The sequence below is a fragment of the Pan troglodytes genome, chromosome 3 (genome assembly GCF_028858775.2).
Source record: "Pan troglodytes isolate AG18354 chromosome 3, NHGRI_mPanTro3-v2.0_pri, whole genome shotgun sequence".
In the NCBI taxonomy this organism is placed as follows: domain Eukaryota; kingdom Metazoa; phylum Chordata; class Mammalia; order Primates; family Hominidae; genus Pan; species Pan troglodytes.
Window position 1 is genome coordinate 6,189,682 of NC_072401.2, and position 21,847 is coordinate 6,211,528.

General features: G+C 48.4%; 1 protein-coding gene across 4 annotated transcripts in view; it reads right to left on the minus strand.

Annotated features, from left to right (window-relative positions):
• The window catches only part of CRMP1 (collapsin response mediator protein 1), a 71,808-nt gene that overhangs the window by 45,619 nt on the left and 4,342 nt on the right, over positions 1 to 21,847 (minus strand). Inside the window, exon 1 of one of the 4 annotated variants that reach the window (XM_003950279.5) lies at positions 21,339 to 21,709. The exons of 2 other annotated variants lie outside the window; for them this stretch is intronic. In XM_003950279.5, coding sequence (XP_003950328.1) covers positions 21,339 to 21,377 — 39 coding nt within the window. In that variant the 5' untranslated portion in view covers positions 21,378 to 21,709. Of the gene's footprint in view, positions 1 to 20,499; positions 20,926 to 21,338; positions 21,710 to 21,847 lie in introns of those variants that run through there. One more of the 4 variants, XM_016951248.2, reaches the window with a different exon arrangement.

A 21,847-nucleotide genomic window follows, 5' to 3' on the forward strand; every position in this document is an offset into this window, starting at 1 on the left:
TTTTTAATATAAGAATTATCAAATATTTTCAAAAGTAAAGGCATTTAACTTCCCCCGCCCCAGATCCATCACCAGCTTCAATACTTCTCTATCCAATACTTCGTATTCTCCTTTCACCTTTCTCCCCTCTCACTTTGTTTTGTTTTTGCTGAGGTGTTTTAAAACAAAGCCCAAGCACTGTATCTTTCCACCTATAAATACTTCACTAGATCTCTCTCACTGTTAACCCATTTCCCGTTTGCCCCGAGAAATGAGTGTGGGCAGCAAGCTGCACTTTTTTTTCTAAACAGGAAAAGGGTAAGGACTTTTTAAAGAAACAAAACCAGGATCCATTATCCCAACGAACTCAATTAACTTAATACCTTGCTTATCAGTCAATAATCAGGCCCTTTTCAATGTGCCTTGATGGTCTCATAGACATCTTTTTGTAGTTGGAAGGTTTGAATCAAGAGCCATACCAGGCCCCACATTACACCTGCCTCATGATCTCGGCAGCCTCTGTCAGCATCTGCACTGGCCCCTCCTCCCTTTCCAATGTCATTCGTTTGTTGAAGAAATTGGGTCATTTGTAGAACAGGGAGTTATCAAGGTATTATTAAATATGATAATGATCAACTTAGAGACATTTAAAAAGATAGTGAAGAGACTAAAAAAAGAAAACCCCATTTTTCCAGTACAACTCCCAGTTGACATTCTGATGTCTCCCCACTCTTTTTCCTGTTTTCTTCCCCCACAGTGCACACATCCACTCACTCATCCAAGCACCGATCAGCTACCGACTGATGCTCTCAGCTCCAGAGGGGACCAGGCACAGAGCTGGAATCTGCTTTCAGGGGGTTGACAGATGGAGAGACAGATGTTTATCAAGTCATGGGGTATGTGGGGTTGAGGAGGAGGAGAAAAGTGGGGACCTGCCATGGAAGCCAACCAAAGGGGCTGCCAACCTTATCTGGGGCATTGGGCAGAGAAAGCGCAGACCCAGAAAATAAGTCTAAAAAAGAGTCTATTTATACTTCCTATATCTACACTCTGTATGACTATAGATAGATAAATGGATGTGTCATTAGAGGAAGGTGGATAGATAAACACACACACACACACACACACACACACACACAGGATTGTATGAGTATGTCTACGTAAACATTCATGTATTCAGATGATGTTCTCCAAGGGATGTTTTCAATCCCTCAGCCTATCCTAAGGGCACAGACTAGGCTTTCAACCCTCTTCTATTTGTCAATACCATTCCAGAATGGAACTCAGCCACAAACATGTTTATGCATAAACATAAACAAAGCTTCACCATATGGAGTGTTCCGGGCAGAGGAAATGATATGCAAGTCAGAAACCAGAACATTATGGGAACCAAAAAGAACACAGTTCTGTCCTTTCTGCATTTTACCATAAGCACATCCCAACTTGCTGCACATTCTTCATGACTATATATATATACATAATTTTTTTTTTGAGACGGAGTCTCACTCTGTCACCCAGGCTGGAGTGCAGTGGCACGATTTCAGCTTACTGCAACCTCCGCCTCCTGGGTTCTCACCATTCTCCTGCCTCAGCCTCCTGAGTAGCTGGAACTACAGGCACCTGCCACCACACTCGGCTAATTTTTGGTATTTTTAGTAGAGACGGGGTTTCACCTTGTTAGCCAGGATGGTCTCAATCTCCCAACCTCATGATCTGCCTGCCTTGGCCTCCCAAAGTGCTGGGATTACAGGCGTGAGCCACCGCGCCTGGCCCCACTTCATGACTATATTTTTTAAATAATCACAAAATACTCCATCTTAGGGATACATAATAAATTGTTTAATATTTCCCCCATTGTTGGTTACTGAAGTGATTTTCTGTTTTGTACAGTGATACGTATTTTGCTGCAATGAACTTTTTTGTGCACAAAACTCCTTCCTTAGTTTGAATGATTTGTTAGGCAAAGTTCTCAGAAGCTTAACAACTGGGTCAAACAACATAAACCTTATTTACAGCCCTTGATAAAGATGACCAAACTGCTTTCCAAAAGGAATGCCCCATTCTTTGCATGAAAACACTAAGCACTCTTGTTTATTATTAATGTTTGTTAATTTGTGTTCCTTTTCTTTTTTCTTTTTTTCGAGACAGAGTCTTACTCTATCACCCAGGCTGGAGTGAAGTGGCATGATCATAGCTCACTGCATCCTCAAATTCCTGAGCTTAAGTGATCCTCCAGCCTCAGACTCCCGAATATTTGAGACTATAGGCAATGTGCCACCACACCAGGCTAATTTAAATTTTTTTTGTAGAGATGGGGTCTCAGTGTGTTGCCCAGACTGGTCTTGAGCCCCTGGCCTCAAGCAATCCTCCCTCCTCGGTTTCCCAAAGCACCGGGATTACAGGTGTGAGCCACCGTGCCTTGGCAATTTTCCACTTCTTGAAGGCTTGTAATTTTTTTCCATGTGCTTATTTACCATTTGTACTCTCTCCAGGCTGGAGATGTGGTGATGAAGAAGACACAGTGTCTGCCCTGAAGCCCATCCCTTGGGTGGGAGAGAAAAAAGTAAACTGGGCCAGGTGTGGTGGCTCACACCTGTAATCCCAGCACTTCGGGAGGCCAAGGCAGGTGGATCACGAGGTCAGGAGATCGAGACCATCCTGGCTAACACGGTGAAACGCCATCTCTACTAAAAATACAAAAAAAAGTAGCCAGGTGTGGCGGCAGGCACCTGTAGTCCCAGCTCCTCAGGAGGCTGAGGCAGGAGAATGGCATGAACCCGGGACGCAGAGCTTGCAGTGAGCCGAGATTGCGCCACTGCACTCCAGCCTGGGCAACGGAGCAAGACTCCGTCAAAAAAAAAAAAAGAAAAAGAAAAGAAGTAAACTGACAAGAACAACCCACAGTAGGTGGCGCTCTGACAGCAGAGCCCAACTCAAGAACCTGGAGGCAGGTGGTGCATCTGGGAGGTGGTTCCAGGGTCTGGAGGGAGGGTATCCTGTTCAATAAATGAATCCAATAAAGAGTGCATATTGACCTGGCTAGCACTGTGGGCAACTAGAGCTTGATCTTGCCAAGGCCATCTGAGGAAGTGCACAGAAGGCACTTCAGTGGTCCCCTGGACCAGGTCCCATGGTCTTACGGCATCAGCCACAATGGCCCTGCAAGCCCAGAGAAGAAGAGTTTAACCCAAACTAAGGCATCAGAAACACATCATGCAGTCGGCTGCTCAAAGCTTCTTGCATCAGACTCATACTTCCCTCAGAGTGAAAGCCAAGGTCAGCGAGACCCCAGTTAATCTGGAGTCCCAGGATCCTGGCAGTCTTCCTGCTCCTACTTTCTTTGGGCCCTGCTTGATGTTACTTATCTGAGTGCCCTCCGCTCGACTTCCCCTGTTTGGGACAACACACACCACCACCCCGCCAGCTGACCCTACATCCCTTACCCGTTTGTATTCACAGTACTTAACGGCACATCTGGCAGGCTATGTATTTCTAGGTCTGTCTAAAATGTAACTTGCCACACTGGAATCACAGCTTTGGTGTGTTACCCCACTGGCAGTGCAGGACACAACTCCCCAGGGGACTCATGACACAGGCGTTGGTGGGGACGGCACTGCCTGGAGTTTGCACAGCACTTGTCTTTACTAGACCGTGAGCTCCACGGAGGCAACGGACTTTGTCCGTTTTCTTCACTGCTGCCTCTCCGGCATCTTGGACACAGCCTGGCTGGCTGGCTGGGTGACTGAACTGATTCTTGACAGATGAATGGGTGAAGATGGAGAGAAAGGCATCACAGCTGTGAGCCGAGGAAGAGCAGTGTGAAGAGGCACATCCTGTTCTTCAGCAGGAGGGTCTCTGGAGGAAGATGTTTCAAGGTAAGTTGCTCCTAGGCCCCACAACCTATCTGTACCCCTAAAAAAGATGTGTGCATCCCCAGGGAGGAAACTCACCAAGCCTCCTGACGGCAATCCGGGACCAATGGGAAAAAGAGGCCCAGGCTCTGCACGTCCAGGAAGCACCCACAAGCTGGCGTGCATGTTTCCCCGGCTCCAGAACAGGAAACATAAGTCACCAGCAGCTGGTGCATGGCTTCCGGAACACGGCCGCCCCGCAGGCACCCATCTGCCTTGTCACGTTTAATAGGGGGCTTTTCGGGCTCAGCCTGAAAGGTGGTATTTTAATGCACCGTGTGCCAGAAGATTGGCCCAACCTGCTATGCTTTTCCTAGAATCAGATGGTGGAGCTCATGTTCAAATCCACTCCCTCCCCAACTACCAACAGACACTGCAAGCAGGGGCACCCAGGCTCCAAGCCCTTAGTGTCTCTCAGGTGCTGGTCTACTTCCGAAAAAATAAGCCCACAGGAAGCCAAGCACTGATTCAACCTCTTCATGTTCTTTCTTAAAATTAGTAGTTCCTTTGCCTCTTAAACAGGCATTTTCAAAGCCATGTGCTTCAGAACTCAAGCTCAGAGAGATTTTAGTAGGTACAGGCCCAGACAGGGGTTACCCGGTGCCATGAGTTTAGAAATCTCTAGGTTAAGGCTGGGTGCGGTGGCTCATGCCTGTAATCCCAGCACTTTGGGAGGCTGAGGTGGGCGGATCACGAGGTCAGGAGATCAAGACCATCCTGGCTAACATGGTGAAACCCCATCTGTACTAAAAATACAAAAAATTAGCCGGGCGTGGTGGCGCACGCCTGTGGTCCCAGCTACTCAGGAGGCTGAGGCAGGAGAATGGCATGAACAAGGGAGGCGGAGGTTGCAGTGAGCCGAGATCGCACCACTGCACTCCAGCCTGGGCAACAGAGTGAGATTCCCCACTCCCCGCCCACCAAAAAAAAGAAAAAAAAAGAAATCTCTGGGTTAAGCAGAAGCAATGATGTCTTTATGACAGAACTTTTCAGATCCTTGCCTCTGCTGATATTTGATACGAATACTCAAGAGGAGAATTGAGTTGATATCTTTTCCAAACTCAGGTCCCTCTGTGGTGTGGAAAATCTGAAGGGATACTTTCCCACAGAAGAGACCGTAGGAAACGGGCTTTGAAGTGACGTGCTTTGTGACCATTTGCACAGAATGGTCCGTGTGGAATGTTAGGTCTGATCCCACCTCGCAGGGAAATGAGGTCCACGGACAGGTGTGACCTCCACGTTCATACAACCAGTAAGGGTGCAGGCTAGAGCCAAGGGTTCCTAATGGCCTGTCCAGCATTCCAGCCACCAAGCCACGCTTCTGTCCCATGTTTAAACATTCCCAAACTCTAGAATCCATGACACCTCATAAGAAGATAGAACTTAGAACCCTCCCCCACCCAAGTAATAAGATCAATGGGCCTTGCCTTCTAAGGCTGCCTTTCTCATGCAGGAAATATGAGTGCACAGAACTGTATACTAAAAAAAGTAAATGTTACATAATATATGTTTTTAAAATTAATAACACCAAATTCACACATTTATGAAAAAAAATAATACCGGTGCTGTCTGTTGCCTCTCACGGGATTACTGTGAGGGGAAAACAGCAGATGTGAACAATGGTACGCTCTGCACAAACATCATTATGTATAACCTAGGCCAGGTGCAGTGGCTCACGCCTGTAATCCCAGCACTTTGGGAGGCCGAGGTTGGCGGATCACCTGAGGTTAGGAGTTTGAGACCAGCCTGGCCAACATGGTGAAACCACGTCTCTACTAAAAATGCAAAAATTAGTTGGGCGTGGTGGCAGGCACCTGTAATCCCAGCTACTCAGGAGGCTGAGGCAGGAGAATCACTTGAACCCAGGAGGTGGAGGCTGCAGTGAGCTGAGATCGCACCGCTGCAGTCCAGCCTGGGCGACAGAGCGAGACTCCATCTCAAAAAAAATTATTATGTATAAACCTTGAAGAAATAAAGCATCTCTTGAAAAACTCAGCCAAAGTCTAACAGCTGAATTGATTAGCTAGGGCATGTCAGAGATACAGTTCGTTCCACAGCGACAGCAATGACCTTTAAAGCAAATCATGTTCTTGTGTCAGCGCCGCTTAAAAGCAAAACGTCCACACTCAGACAGAGGTGGGCTTGGATCCTGACTTCACTTATTATCCATGTGACTTACCGAGCCTCAGTTTCCTTGTCTATGAGATGGGGATAATTGGCTCTGCGTCCTAGGCATGTATTTGAAGTGCTTACTCAGCCCAGGCCTGGCAGGTGAAGAGCTCATTGTTCATTCTCTGCCATTTTCTGTGGCTAGAACTCCACTCTATAAATCATTGTTTAAGGATGGGTGTAAGCAGCTTAAATGTAGCTTTTGCCCTCAAGGGGTGCTCAGGCCAGTGAGGGAGACTAAGTCAACAGCTGGCCTTTGCCGCCAGTGTGGGAAATGCAGAGGGCCACAGAGCATGGAGGCAGCCTCCACATCAACCCTGCTAAGGGGAAAAGCATTCCCTCTAAGCTTAGAGGATGAGTAGGTATTAGCCACACAGCAAAGGCGAAAAGGGATCCTGAGAGAGGGAAGCACACGGTGTAGTTCCATCCTCACAATGCCATAAAGAAATGCCTGAGACTGGGTAATTTGTAAAGAAAAGAAAAGAGGTTTAATTGGCTCATGATTCTGCAGGCTGTACAGGAAGCATGATGCTGGCATCTGCTTGGCTTCTGGGGAGGCCTCAGGAAACTTACAATCATGGCTGAAGGCAAAGTGGGGGGTGGGGGGTGAGCACCTCACAGGAAGAAGAGAGAGAGTGGGGAGGTACCAGACTTTTAAATAACCAGATCTCCTCAGAACTCACTCACTATCACAAGAACAGCACCAAAGGGGGAAATCCGCCCCAGTGATTCAATCACCTCCCTCCAGACCCCACCTCCAATACTGGGCACTACAATTCAACTTGAGATTTGGGTGGGGACAGAGATCCAGACCATATTCCATGGGGAAAGACACAGAGGTCAGAAGCAGCCTGGCATGCCTGGGGATCTGTAAGTGGTCTTCTTTGGCTGAAGGGTGACCTCAAAGTGGGGAATCTGGAAAGGATTGCAGAAGCCAGATCTCAGGGACCCCAGTGCCGTGTGTAAAGGGGAGTGTGGGCTCCGTGGTGAAGGTCATGGAGGGGTTTGCATCAGGGAGGAACCGTAAGATAGAAACATTTCCAAGCTAAGACATCACATGAGCGCTGGGTGGAAATGGAAGAAGGGGAAGGAATCGTCTTTATCTTCTCCTCAAAGCTGAGATTCCTCAGTAAGAATGTGTAGCAGCCAAGTTTGCAACAGGTATCAAAGGCCTTAACAATGTTCATGTCCTTTGACCCATAAATTTAGTGCTGGGAATTTGTCCTCTAGAAAATATCCAAAACAGGGTCACAAAATGATACACAAAGATGTGATCCAGAATTAATTACAATGGTATAACCACACTAGTAATGAAGTATCATTCAGATACTACAGCTACTCAAATATCTTCCAGGAAGTTTTAAGCACGAACAAAAGTGTTAGATAATAAAATGTGAGGAGAAAAAGCAAACTACAAAATTCTCTGTTAGGAATTCAAAATGAAGTGGATCTGGAGTCACTGGCTTCCCCTACGGAGACTTTGGGGTCCACACCCATGATCTAACCACCAGGATAATGCACAGCTGTCTCCCAATGCACAACCTTCCCCCAATGGTCACAGTTCATGTGCCCATCTCTCATTGAGCTGGACACCCCTTCATGGCCAGGGGAGTTCTGCGTATTTCATCTCTATATCCTCAGGAACCAGCCAGGACCCTTACACAGTATTTAGCAGATGTTTGCTGGGCAGGAGGGGAAGAGGGAGGCAACAGACAAGAGGCAAGGAAAGACAGAGAAAGAAGAAAGAGAACGTTTGAAAAGAGAGAGGGAGTGCAAAGGAGAGAAAAGGAAGAAGAGATAAAAGAAGGATAAAGAGGAAAGGAAAGATGGAAGGAGGAGGAAAGAAAGGAGAGAAGAGAGAAACAAAGGGAGAAAAGAATACATGGACACATAATAAATCTCTCTTTTCTGCTTTTCAAATTCCTGAAAACCTAACCCCACTAGCTGGGAGAGAAGCCTGGCAAGTGCAAAGCCTGCACACTACAGATGCTGCAGGAAGGCGTCCTCCCAAAGACTCTACCAAAACCCTGCTGGGCTGCATTCCTGTCTCTACTGCCAAATGTCTCATGAGTCAGAGAAGCAGCCAGGCAAGAGAAAGGGATTCTTCTCCAAACCTACTGTTATCTCCCATCCAGCCCCCACTGGGAGGAGACAGCTGACATTGGCAGGACGCTTTTGTTCTTTTTCACAAACATTAAGCATTAGGTTGAGCTCTGCTTACAAAAACTAGCCTTTAAAGCTTCAGGCATTTTTATCCACAGAACAAAAAAACAAACAGCAGCAACCACAGTCAGCCTCAGCTCAGAGGGGAGGTTCTGGATGACAGTGAATGTTCTGCATCACTGTCTATTCCTGAGTGAGGCATTAAACCTCCCCGGGTTCTGTTCTCCCTCCTGCATGGTGGGAATAAATCTGTCATCTCCACCATGAAGGTGGATGTCAGAAGGCATACAAAATCTATTAAGGTCTAGATTTTAGAAAAAAAAAAAAAGAGATGGGATGCTATTCTTATCCAATCAACCTCTATCCAAAAATCACTGGTTTAGCAACCTTGGCTATCTGAAAAATAGCAGAGAACCAAAGCTGTTATTACAGTGACAGAGAAAAGACCGTGACTATGTCATCAAGGAGGGGAAATTTGAGCTGAGTTCCAAAATATAAATAGGAGTTCAGAAATCTAGAAAAATTGGGAGAGGAGAAGGGAAACATTCCAGCCAAATAAACATTAGATACAGAGACACGGTCTTCTGAAAGTTCCAGGTACTGTGGGTAGGTGAGGAACAGGTGGGGATTGGTGCTGTCCACGGTACTGAATTGACACTGGACACAGAGACCGTGAGTTTTCTCCAAACCCTGATGCTGAAGACCCCTCAGCCCCCTACCACATCCAACCTTATAGTTTCTTACTGCTTTTCTTTCTCAGCTTCTTAAAAAAGTCTTGTTTCAGCCAGGTGCGGTGGCTCACACCTGTAATCCCAGCACGTTGGGAGGCCGAAGCGGGTGGATCATGAGGTCAGGAGATCAAGACCATCCTGGCTAACACAGTGAAACCCCGTCTCTACTAAAAAATACAAAAAATTAGCCAGGCATGGTGGCAGGCGCCTGTAGTCCCAGCTACTTGGGAGGCTGAGGCAGGAAAATGGCATGAGCCCGGGAGGCAAAGCTTGCAGTGAGCCGAGATCACGTCACTGCACTCTAGCCTGGGTGACAGAGTGAGACTCCATCTCAAAAAAAAAAAAAAAAAAAAAAGTTTTGTTTCAAAACTTCTTCTTTTGGCCTTGCAGAGTCAAAATAATCATGACTTATGTTTCCGAGTGGACATAGTTGGCAAGTACATTTCAGTGTTGGTAGATGAAGACCTTACACTACTTCCAATACTTTAATTCTCCCACCCCAGGAAGTTGGGGTGAGGGCAAGCAACTCCCATGGCCCCCACTAGAGCAGTCATTGCAATCACGAACAGGTGGGTGTCAACATAGGGTCTCAGAGGCCACGCAAATTCAGATGAGGTTACCTGATTCCTCAGTGGGAAGGGCAGGAAAGCTCAGGGTAACTAACTGACCAGTCTCTTCTGGAAAGATGAAGAAACCCTTTCTTTCCAAAGAGCAAGCAGGGAAATGAGCCTCAAAAAGATCAAGGGAGCCCATTTTGTAGAAATGTGCTTATCCAAGCATTGAATGCAGGGGGAACTGCTTTCTTTTAGAACAAAGGAAATGTCAAGGTGGGTTTTGAAAGTTTTTAGTCCTTTAAAGGCCACATACTCATGATGTTGAGGCTGATATTCGCAATTCAAAACTTCAAGATGATCGGTAGGCATATGCCCCCGCCACCCCCCTTCTGAAAACTGACAGCACGACAGCATGGCCCAGCTGGTCCTCAGAATGCCCTGGAAGTGCCTGCTAAAAATTCCCATCGGGGCTTTTATCAAGATATTCATTCACCAGATCTAGATTACAAGCCAGGAATTTATATTATTAACAAACATCCCCAGATAATTTCAACACAGACCCTCTGTGGCAAGTCCTCACCATGCCCCAAAGTGGGTGCAGTGCAGCCGCCTGCCCCACTGACTGTGGGTGTGCTGCCCATGTGACCTGCTTTGGCTGGGAGTGCACCAGTCTGAGCACAAGCTTTAAGGGGCAGATGGGTTCAGCTTTCCCTGACAGTCCACCTCCTGCCATGAAAACCACAGGACCCAAGGAGTGGCAGCCCCAGAATGAGAGGATTTGAGGAGCACACCTGACCCCAACAGAAGACTGAAGACAAATTGAGTTGAGCCCTGCTAAGCATCTACCACCCACAAACCCATTGCCATAAATAAATATTGGTTGCTGTAAGGCACAGAGTCTAGGGGGGGTGTTTGTTAGGCAGCATCATCGCATCAAAGCAAATTAATACATAGTAAAGGTTCTGTGCTGGAAGCCACAGGGATTGCTGCATAAGAGGTTTTATAGCTCAAATACGTCAAACTTCCATGACTTGGTCCCTACCTTGAATAACCAGAGCCTTCCCCTTGAGCAAGTTCCCCACTCTGGCCTCCTTGCAACGGCAAGTGCTGCCATCCCATCCAGCTGCACACTCATATTTATTCACAGAAACCATCCATTTGCCTTTGATTTTGCCTCCAGGGACGACAGCCTGTCAGCCAGTGGCCCTTTGCCACACTATCCAGGAATGCAACCCACGAAGTGGCAACCGGTATGAGCCTGAATCTAATTAACACACATTCGTTCCCCCTCTCACGGGTAGGGGACAGGGCGGCTTTCCCCCTTTGATGAGTGGGAGATACAGGTAGTTCCCATGGACTGCAGGACTTTTTTTTCCCCGAGATTATGCCTGTTTCCATGACAACTGCAGTTATAAGTGCACAATTTCAGGTCCCACTGTACCAGCAGACTTTCAGGGAGCACTCCCTGATGGACTGAATATCTGATTTTAAAACAGCACACCTCTGTCACAACCCTAAGAGTGGGCAGGGCCTGCACACTGCATAGGGAAAGACGATGCTAGCTGCATGTGTGATCGGTAACTTGACCCATTTCTCTGTGTTCTGGTCTGTGCTTCTTGCTTTATAGAAAGAAATCTGAACAGAACTCCTTTGCCTTAAGAAGTGCACATTCCTTGAACTCATATTAAGGATCAGTTCTGCATTACATGGGTTTTCATTTTTAATTCTTAAATCACCTTAAAAGTGGGAATAAGTATGACAAGTGAGGAAACTCAGAAGTAATTTGCTCAAGGTCACACAGCCAAGAGATGGTACAGCAGCTAGGATTTGAACCGAATTCCACCTGGCACCTATACAGAGACCACCCCACTGCCTCTCGGTGGTGAGACTAGTACAGTGTTCTCTTCAGTGTACCTAGTTGATACATCTGAGCCTCAGTTCCCCACTCTGTAAAATAGGGACAGGCAGTGATAGACTACACTTATCTGCTCAGTGTTTATCAAGTACAGACCCCAGGCCTTGCACCTCACCTGCCCTCTTGACACGATTATCGTGAATGTGGTCAAAAGTGGTTAAGGCAGATTAAAGGCCTCTGAAAACTGCAAAAGGCTTTCTAGGGGAAATACATTACATGCAGAGACCTGTCATCTAATAAACATTGCCAATGCCTCCTGGGAGCCAGGTGCTTATATTTACTCTCTTATTACATGCTCATTTAACAAAGAGGCGATGTTTGGATATGAATGCAGAGGCCAGACTGCACCTAACGACATGGGTGCAGAGAGCAGACTACCTAGGCTCTAATGTGGCCCCACACCTCCAAACTCTGTCACATGGGTGAGTTCACCTCTCTGTGCTTCTGTTTCTCATCAAATGCAGAGGAAAATTTTGAATGTGAAATGAATTAACCCACGGATAGCACTTCGCACAGTGCCTTATTTTTTTTTTAATCCTTGCAACGTGGGGTAACATCTCATTAAAATGCTCAGTTCCATTTTCAGCTTATCTCTCATCTGTCCCACCTCAAACCTAACTCTTTTTTAGATCTTGTTGCATCTACTCTGGAACTGTTCTAATACCTACCTGCTGACTTTCACCTCCCAATGCACCTGCCCCAGATAAGCCCTCACCCCATCTCCCTGCCACATAACTTGTCCACTCCATATGACAGGCAGAGTGACCTTTCTGAAATGCAAATCCAACCATGCCTCGCTTCTCCTCAAAATCCTTCACCAGCTTGTCCTCATCTGTAGGACAAAGCTCACCTCCTAGGCTCTTCCCGGCCTGAGCCCGGCCCTCTCTCGGCCGCGCCCCACCACATCTATCTACGCACACCACGCTCTGCCTCCCTAACTGCACCTTCACAACCTGTGCCTTCCTCTATGGCCTCCCTGCAGCATGGATCTCTGGCCACATCTGCTCTGCTCATTGCTTTCCAACTCCTTAGTCACATGCAGTGTCTTGAGTCCAGGATCACAAGGTCACTCCTTGGAGTTCCCACAACATGAGGCTTGCATCTCTGGTCAGCATTTGTTCATGACACTCATTTTCCAGCTCGTTGTAATATATCTTATTTCCCCCATGAGACTGAAATCCTTGGCACCAGAGATGGCAGCTTATTCCCACATAGCTTCTTAGCGGGGTGATCTTTGGCAAGATACTTAATCTCTGTTGGCTTCAGTTTCCTCATCTATAAATGGAACCCATCAAAATACCTACCTCACAAGATTACTTGAAATAATATGTAAAAGCACCCAATACACTGAACACTGTCCTATGAAGTTTAACATTCTATGCCAAATGTTCATGCATTTGAGGATGCAGGAAAAAGCTTCAATTGCTTTTATCAGCTTCTCAGAGGAGTTGATGGCCTTAGGAAGGCTTTACACTCGTTTAAGAGGTTCCCAGTAATTAAAGTTTTATTTGGATTCCTTTTTATTCTGCATGTTCAGAAATAAAATATAGCAAAAGAAAATTAGACAAAAGGAAAGGAAAATGAAAGAAAGTAAAGGAAAACCTAACACCGTATGCGGAAATCACGATAGAGGAGGAATAAAGAACTGGAGTGGTTTTGGAAAAGAGAAGGTCCTAAGTAATGGAGAAACATCCTCCAGTGCCTCTAGGAATAGCAGTGTGGAAGAAGAAGCTTGGGAAGACTCTTGAGAACAAAAGTAAGGCACGAGGCAGAATCCCACTCTACATAAAGAAGAGCCTTCCAACAACAGAGCTGTACAAGAGTAAAGCAGGTTGCCATGTAAAGTGGTGATCTCCCTGTCATTGGAGGTACGCAGAGAACATACTGGGAATTTCTGCACTGAGGGGAGAATGGTGGGGGCAGGGGAGAAGCAGTAGACAGACACTTTTTCCTTCCTCCTTAATTGTACAACATAAAATTTTACATAATTTAAAAGTTCCATTCAACGTTGAGGTTATAGAAATCAAACATTTGCTGAGATTTTATTAGACCTTAAGCCCTAAGGGTCTATGGATATGGTATGATTTAAAAATACATGGCAACATAATTTGGGGGCAGGTTCAAAATTTCCTCAAATAGCCACCTTTTTGCTGTATGTAATTCTGCATCAGATCCAATGAGTCTTCCCATGGAATTGACTCCAAGTTCCAACACCAGGTCATTATTTACTTAAGGCCCTGGGCAGAGCACAAGATGTGCAATGTGACGATCCCACTTGTATGTAAAAAGTACCTTTTGCAAAAGCTTCCCATTCCACGTGAAATGCAGCGAAGCCCATTACTAAACCAGATCTGCCCTCTCCCCATTGTCAAAGCACCACTTCAGGGGCCCCCACACCTTCTTTTCGCTTTGAGCTCCAAAACTCCTCATGCCACCTTCATCTCATTCTGCATAGTAACTACCTTCATGTTAAATCCACAGATAGTGCCTTGTTAAGGAAGACTAAATGCAGCTGTGGCTGAAACCTCATTCAGCAAGGAAGTCCACAATCTTGGTCCCATTCACTCACTCACAGTGTGGCATCCCCGCTGTGAATCCCCAGTGTTCCTGAGGGGCTCCTGAGGAGAATCAGACAATTTCCCAGTCTTCCAAGTATCCATGGTCAAGCGGAGCAGATGGACATGAGCAACAAGCCAAAGTTACTGAAATTGAAGTGCTCACCACTCCCAGCCCAGGAGGAGGAATCCTTTATAGAGAATGGACACAGCTGATACAAAGGCAGAGGGCCACACATGGTGTGCCAGGTCAAGGCGAATGCTCTGGATGCCTGGGACACAGGCCCAAGGAAGGAGTGGGGAACTACAACCTCATATATCCACAAACATTGCTTTCTTCCTTTTAGCTGCTTGCTCTTGTTTTCTAGACAACTTCTCTATGAAGCATCCAAGATCCCACTCCACTTCCCAAACTACCAACACCAATTCAGAGTTGTTTCTTCTCAGAGCAAAGCTATGATTTGGTCATTACAGCTCTCTAGGGCAATGGTTCTCAACCTTACTGTACTCAGGACATACTTTCAAATCATATAAAATTTTGCAGCATTCTTGAAGGATTAAACACCTAAAATTACACCAGGTAAGTCTGCAACCATCACCATGCCCTCCCACTGCAGTGTGACTGCAGCTGTCTTACAGGTCTATCATAGCTCTGATTGCACTTGGTTACTGTTCAGCACCATGGTGCTGTCCACTGCCCTGACCACATTCTTTTATATGCTCTCAGGGCAAAGTCCTCCGGTGTTCCTCTTCCATGGCAAGAGCTGACTTTTACTTACAGCAAATTAGACTCTATTCAACATCTCTCTGCTTGTGAATACTCAGGGCTCCACCTGAGAGATGCTACAATAATTTGTAGACTTGGTTGTAGCAAACATAAATTTTAAACGCTGATCAAAATTTAGCCACACATCTGCAGAGAATTTTTTTGAGTACACCACTGTGCTCACAGCACACAGGCTGAGAACCACTGGTTGTTGAAATAGCTTGCATTTTTCTGTCTTCTACCAATACCTTTTGTACATGGGCCCCTAATATCTATCTCTGTCCTTTGCCTCTCACCCTCATTCCAATCTATTCCTTATTGTCCATTGAGACACCTCAATTTCGAGCTTGCTACCAAGTCCAACTCAATCTAAGAACCAATGGTGGGATTTTTCTTCCAAACCCAATCCCTGTGCTTCCTGACCACCTCATCATCAGCTTCCACGGGTGTGTATTAGCATCTTTTACGTGTCAGAACTTTCACATTCAATCCTCACATCTCCTCTAGAAAGACTGACTTTGTGCTTCTCTCCCACCAATTTAGAGCTTGATCATACAACTTGCTTTGGCCAGTACACTATCAGCAGATGTGAAATATGCTATATTTGAGTAGAAGTTCTTAAAGATATTTCAGGTTGCTGCCAATCTCTTGTGCTTTTCTTCCCCTTCAGCCTGGGTCTCAAAGTGAGGGGATGCACAGAGCAGACTCACTACCCACCAGCAAACAGGCGCAAAGTTACAGCCAACCCACAGCCCTCATGTAGCATGAGCAAAAAATAAGTGTATATTGTTGAGACCTTGGGGTTGTGTGCTATGGAGCAAAGCTAATACACCATCCCACGGTAATAATAATAAGAGCTAATCCACATTGCGTTTAATATGTGCAGGCACTATTTTAAGCATCTTACACATATTAAGTCATTTAATTCTATGGGGAAAAAATCTTAGGAAATATCATTCTGATTTCCAAACATAAATCTGTACAGATAAAATTGACACATAGAAAGAATAAGTGACTTGTCCAATTACATAGCTAGTAAGTAAAACAGCCAGGATTCAAAGCCAGATAGTCTGAGTTCAGAATCCACATTCCTACAAGCTGCTTTCATAATAACAGCCTCTTACCTCAAGAACTTCCAGCGCCTTCCTATTAACCAAAGAAGAAGATCAGAGTGGCCTAGAACTTGGAACTGAATTATCTAATCCAACTCTCCCTGTCTAGAAAAGGAATCCGAGGCCCAGGGAGAGAAAGTGACTTGCTCAACATCAAATAACCCATTCATATCTAAGACACACTTAGAACCCACGTGTTATTTCCATCCCCTTGCGTGCATTCTGCCTGATTTCCAAAGCTTTATAGAATCCCCCCATAGCCCCATCCATTCACATGTATTTCCACTTCTGCATCCTCTGATTCACCTGTGTGAAATATTCCACCCACCTTGCATGCCCTTCCCTTCCCTCAACCAATCAAGTCCCTCAACACCTGGCTGATGTCATCCTCCAAACCCCAAGAAGCCATCTCTTGTTGCTTCTGCCAGGGCTGAGTCATCTCTTCTCTGAATTCCTCTGACACCTGTGCCCTGTTCCGCAGCCTGCCTGCTTTCCTTCCTTCCTTCCTTCCTTCCTTCCTCCCTCCCTCCCTCCCTTCCTGTCTTTCTATCTTTCTCTTTCTTTCTTCTTTTTTTTTTGAGAGAGTCTCATTCTGTCGCCCAGGCTGAAGTGCAGTGGCATGATCTCAGCTCACTGCAACCTCTGCCTCCCAGGTTCAAGCAATTTCTCCTGCCTCAGCCTCCCGAATAGCTAGAATTACAGGTGCCCGCCACCATGCCTGGCTAATTTTTGTATTTTTAGTAGAGACAGGGTTTCACCATGTTGGCCAGGCTGGTCTCAAACTCTTGACCTTAAGTGATCTGCCCACCTTGGCCTCCCAAAGTACTGGGATTACAGGCACCCTTTAGTCTTTCTTAAGTTGTTTTATGTGCATGCACTTTTCACTTAGATGGCAAGATAATTAAGGTCAGGGACACACACACACACACACACACACGCTTGCCCACCACACCTGCTGGTTAGCTACCATTCTGAATTTTCATTTCCTCAAAGACACAGCCTGAGTTTTCAGAACAGAGCTATGACCTGTTAGATATTTACTATGTGCCATGCACACTCATGTATGTTGTATTGTGTGTGCTCCATGTATTCAGTCTTGGCCATATTTATTAGAAGAAATGGGCATTCACGGTTAAGGTGGTATAGTTATGTCACTTTCACTTTTATGTCCCCTCTGAGACATTTTTAAGAATTTGATTTAAACAAAATAATGTTTTCCCTAAAAATGGTCCACTTCTTCCTCTCTGATCATGACCTTGACATCATGGAGGGTGTTTGCTTCTCTGCCCTAGAGGACAGATGCTCAGAGTCAGTAGTGGATGACTAATCATGACCACTCCAGTGTCCTAATCACTGGCACATTTGTTCTGTCCTTCCTTGATCCTCAGTCCTGCTATTCGACTTCCATCTGATTTCACCATATGCATGACAAATCACTGTGGACATCTCAAATCCTTTGTGTAAAAAGGCAGGGAATCAACTGGATATCCATAGATAGGTTGAATGTCACCCTTGGGAAAAAGCATAATAGGCCTCACACATTTTTTGCATACTTGCAAATCAGAGCAACAAATCAAGCCTGACGTGATTTTTACTTGATCTTTCTTTCCTGATCATCTTCACTGTTTAATCAAACACACACACACACCCCCACACCCACACACAAACACATTTACACACCACAGACATACACTTACATTTACATACACACTGGCACTCACACACACAACTATGCGCGCACACACACACACGGGCAGTGGTTTTCCTAGCATGCAGACCAGCCCACCTATCCTCCCTGCTTGAATGTAAGCTCTCCTTCCTCCACTGGCCAATGAAGAACCTTTACAAGCCTCTGAATCTCTCTGAGCCTCAGTTTACTCTTTGGGAAAGAGGGGTGATCTACCTAGGCTGCCTTTCTCACAGTTCCGTGCATAGAACTAGGTGAGAGATAATGGCAATTGTGCCGAATGCTTGGACTAGAGCAAAAACACATGTGATCGGTACTCATGAAGCTTCATTTTTAATAATACCCCGTCATCATCATGGTGGACACTCTTTACTCCTCTCACAACTGAGCAGGCCTCCCCACTTCGGTAGCTCTATTCAGAGCCAACAGCTTCTGCAGGGCTAGGAAGCCATGTGCCTTTGTTTGCTCAGAGCCACACCCAGGATGCTCTACTCACTGCAGTGGGCACAAGAAGCCGCTTCAGCTAAGTTAATCCCCAAGTGTGCCATTCATTAAAAAAAAAAAAAAAGACACGCATGTAAGAGAGCTTTATAAATATTTCACACAGTCCTTGGGGGCAGGAGCTAAGTGTTTCTGCTTTTTTGCTCTTCCGTCTCTAACCGGCTACTATATTATCTCAGAAAAAGGCCAAGATGGAAAAAAGAGGAAGACACCACCATCATCGTCAACATGAGCAGAACGATCAGCCTCCTTGCCTTTGCCCATGCTGCGCCCCTGCCTGTGATGCCCCTTCACCTCCCCCACTCTAGCTCCCACCTCTCCAGGCTCTGAACTCATTGGCAAAGCTACACCCTTATCCCCACTGTGCAGATGAGACAGCTGAGGCTCAGAGGGGCACAGGATGACCCAGCAACAAGCAGGTGGGGACCTGGGGATGAAGCCGACAGCTATGCCTGCTACACCAGCACTTTTTCCCATGAACCACACTTGATCCTTTCCAAGCCCCCAGGTCTCTCCACAGGCCACACACCATGGCTGTCAGAAACATCTCAACTGCCTTCATGATTTGATCTAACTGTGCAGCGGTTGCCCTGGGAAGCAGAGGGTGGGCTCTCCCGAGGCCGTCTTTCCTTCAGTTTCTCCAGCATGCCAACTCCTTTGCCTCTGGGGCCCCATGGGCTCCACAAAGAACCCTGCTCTCCTCCTGCACCCTCTGTCTCCCCTAGGACCAGGCTGAGTGTCCCTGCTGGGGTTTCCTCCGCCCCGCCGTATGATACCCTTAACACTTCACTAACACTTCAGGCTGAAATGTCAGCCTTGGCTAAGCTCTAGAAGGGCCAGGGCAAACCCATTCATCTCCTTCCCACTCTTCCTGGCACCCAGCACTGTGCTTGGTATGGCAGTCATTTGACAAGTTAATGCAAACCCACTAACAGCCAATGGGTTTGCATTAACTTGTCAAATGACTACTATGGAACAGGTTAAGGTGCAGCCATTTGAAAAGCCACAGTGCTGACCCATTTGTTACATGGCATTTAAGGCAGGGATATGGTTCCTGTCACAACACGTGTATGTGTGTTATTAGCAAAAGGTACTCAGGAAGATGAAAGGTCCTATACAGTGAAGCCCCATACAAGTGGATCCTCTCTGATTTGTTGAAGGTTTTGATGTGTTTAAAACCACAAACCCTTCTGGCTGATGTGGGCCAAATGAACACAAATGATCCTCATCAAGGCCCTCTTTCCCAGGAACTAAGCATAACTTGCAGCCTCTCTCCTTCCCATGTTCATTGAAACCACCTTTAGAGGCTGCTGGAACCACCCATTTGATCTCTCTTTACACACAAGGTGACTAATTGTTTCACATGAAGAACTAAAGCAGCAAGACCTGTCAGCAGATCTGAAGCCCTTATCATGCACCTAGCACACTAAATGCTTTGGAGGGTCACCTAGGATGTTCAGGAGTCCTGTGAAGGGGCCTACATCGTACAGCAGAGCACTGAGGTTCAGAGAGGCATCAGACACCCAGCTCCATTGGCTGGAAAAGCCGAGGCATCTCCACTCCAGAGGGCAACAGCCAGTAGGCCTGGTGACCACTTCAGCTTAGCAGACTGGGACTGCACACTTTCGGAGGCAGCATCCCACAGACCTGCCTTGCAGGCCATCCTATTAAGTTTCCACCTTGGAGACTGGGGACCTGAGAGCAGCAGAGACCTTCTGTGGGCACGCAGCCTCAAACCCAGAACTCCTGACTCCTGAGTCACTGCATCACCCCGACCCCATCACCTGCCTCAGTTCCCTTGGGAGGCAGGGTTAGAGGGTCCCAAGGCAGGGACTTGCTCAAATATCACCTGCCTTCTTCTCACATTGCCCAGGAGGAAGCAACCATATGTCTTCTAGTAATTCTTGACCAACAAGTGTTTATGAATGGGCCGCTTACACCTCTACGTCTCAGAGGGCAGAGCTGAGAGACGGAGAAGAGGTGGTGCCCACCCTCTGGATGGGGGCTTGGCAGAGGCCTGCTGACAAGAGCTGAGGCTGGGCCCAGGAGGAATTTTCTAACTCAAGACTCAGCCCAGAGCTGGGGCGGATGCAGGACGGTGCAGGGGAGGCAGGGGGCCTGGGTTCCCTCCTGACCTTCGTGTGGTGGAAGCCCTCAGCCCATGCTCTAGCCTCAGGGAGCTTTACGTGGGTAATGCCACCCGCAAAGCCTTGCTGCCACCATTTAAAGAAACAGGCCTGCAATACACGGGACAGGCCAATGGCAGGTAAGTGCAAGTGTCAATCCCTCCGCCTACCTAAGGCTGCCCTCTGGCAGGTGCCCTGCGACTGTCCAGGAGCCTGAATTTTGCATAAATGAGCAGGCTGGGTCTCCAGTAGTCAAACCTCTGGAGTCACCCTGGAGGATTCCACCACGCCCAGAATCCCGCCTCCCGGCCCCGGGCTGCTCCTGCATACATGGGCTCCAGTGGTCCGCATCCCTCAGGAACAGTCAGGCTCCACGCTGATGCCAGGCAGGAACTGGGGCGGAGGGCCAGCTCCTGACCGCTGCGCCCTCAGCTCCCCACCCCGAGACAAAGCGTAAAGACGGGGGTTCCTTTGTTTCCGGCCACACCCAGGGACGCAGCCCGGCTGTTCTGCCTCCACCACCGTCCCCACCCTCTCGCGGCCCAGCGTCGGGAGCATTAACCCTTCCCGGGCCGCAGCCGCCAGCGTCGCCCCATTAGGTTATTTTTAGCTGCGAGGAGGGGTGGACCGAGCTTCCATCATGGCGCTGTCCCTAGGTCCGGACTTCCACTCCATCAGTAAAGGCGGGGAGTGGGGAGCGCTGGTTGATCTTTTTCCCTCCTCTGGCGGGGGAGGTACCGGGCTGTGGGGTGCATGGGCCGGACGGTGCGGGGGCCGAGCCAAGGAGGCTCAGCTCACCCTCCCACCCCCGCACGAGGCCTGCGGGGAGGGGGTTCGGACCCCTGCCCCTCCCTCTTTTGTTCGGCTCCGCATCCTCCCTGTCCACGCCATCCTCTGGCACATCCCGTTGGGGGAGGGGGCGGCAAGCCCGCGGGGAGAGGGACTCCCGGCTCCAGCCCCGCCCCGCCATGCGGGGCTCCCCCACCCCCATTGTCCCCAGAGGCTGGGGGAGGGGGCTGAAATCCCGAGACCGGCCCCGCCCCACCCGCGGCGACGCAGGAGGCCTCGGGGGGCGCCCCTGCCGGCGCCCCGTGGATCTGGACCCTGCCGGGCGCCCACTCCCAGCCCACAAAGGCCAGCGCGGGGCGGCGGGGGCAGGGGCCGCTTACCGTGATGTGCGGGATGCTCTTCTTGCCCTGGTACGACATGGCCCCCTCTGGCGCCCTCGGCCCGGCCGCTGACCTGCGGGGCTGTCTGACTCGGTCCGGCGCTCTCGGCCCCGCTCCCAGCGGGCGAGCTGACAAAGGCCCGGGAGGGATAGAGACAGGGACGGAGGCTCGGCGCCCGTGGATGCCCACGCGCGGCTGCCCCGGCTGCTCGGCCCGCCCGCCGCCGCTCCGGCTGCCAGCACCGCCCGGATCGGCGAGGAGGGCGGGAGAAGGAGGAGGGAGAGGCGAGGGCGGGAGGAGGGGGCTGCAGACAGCTCCTCCCGGCGGCGCGGAGCGAAGCCGGATTCGCCCCTCTCGGCTCGAACCAGGAAGCGCTTCCCTTCCGATCTCCCACTCCGCCCCCCGCCCCCCACCCGCCCAGCCCCGCCGACCCCCGCCCTGCGCACACGCCCTTGGCGGGCCCTGGCCTCGCTCTCGCGATCCAGAGAGTATGGTTTTCAGGGCTCCTT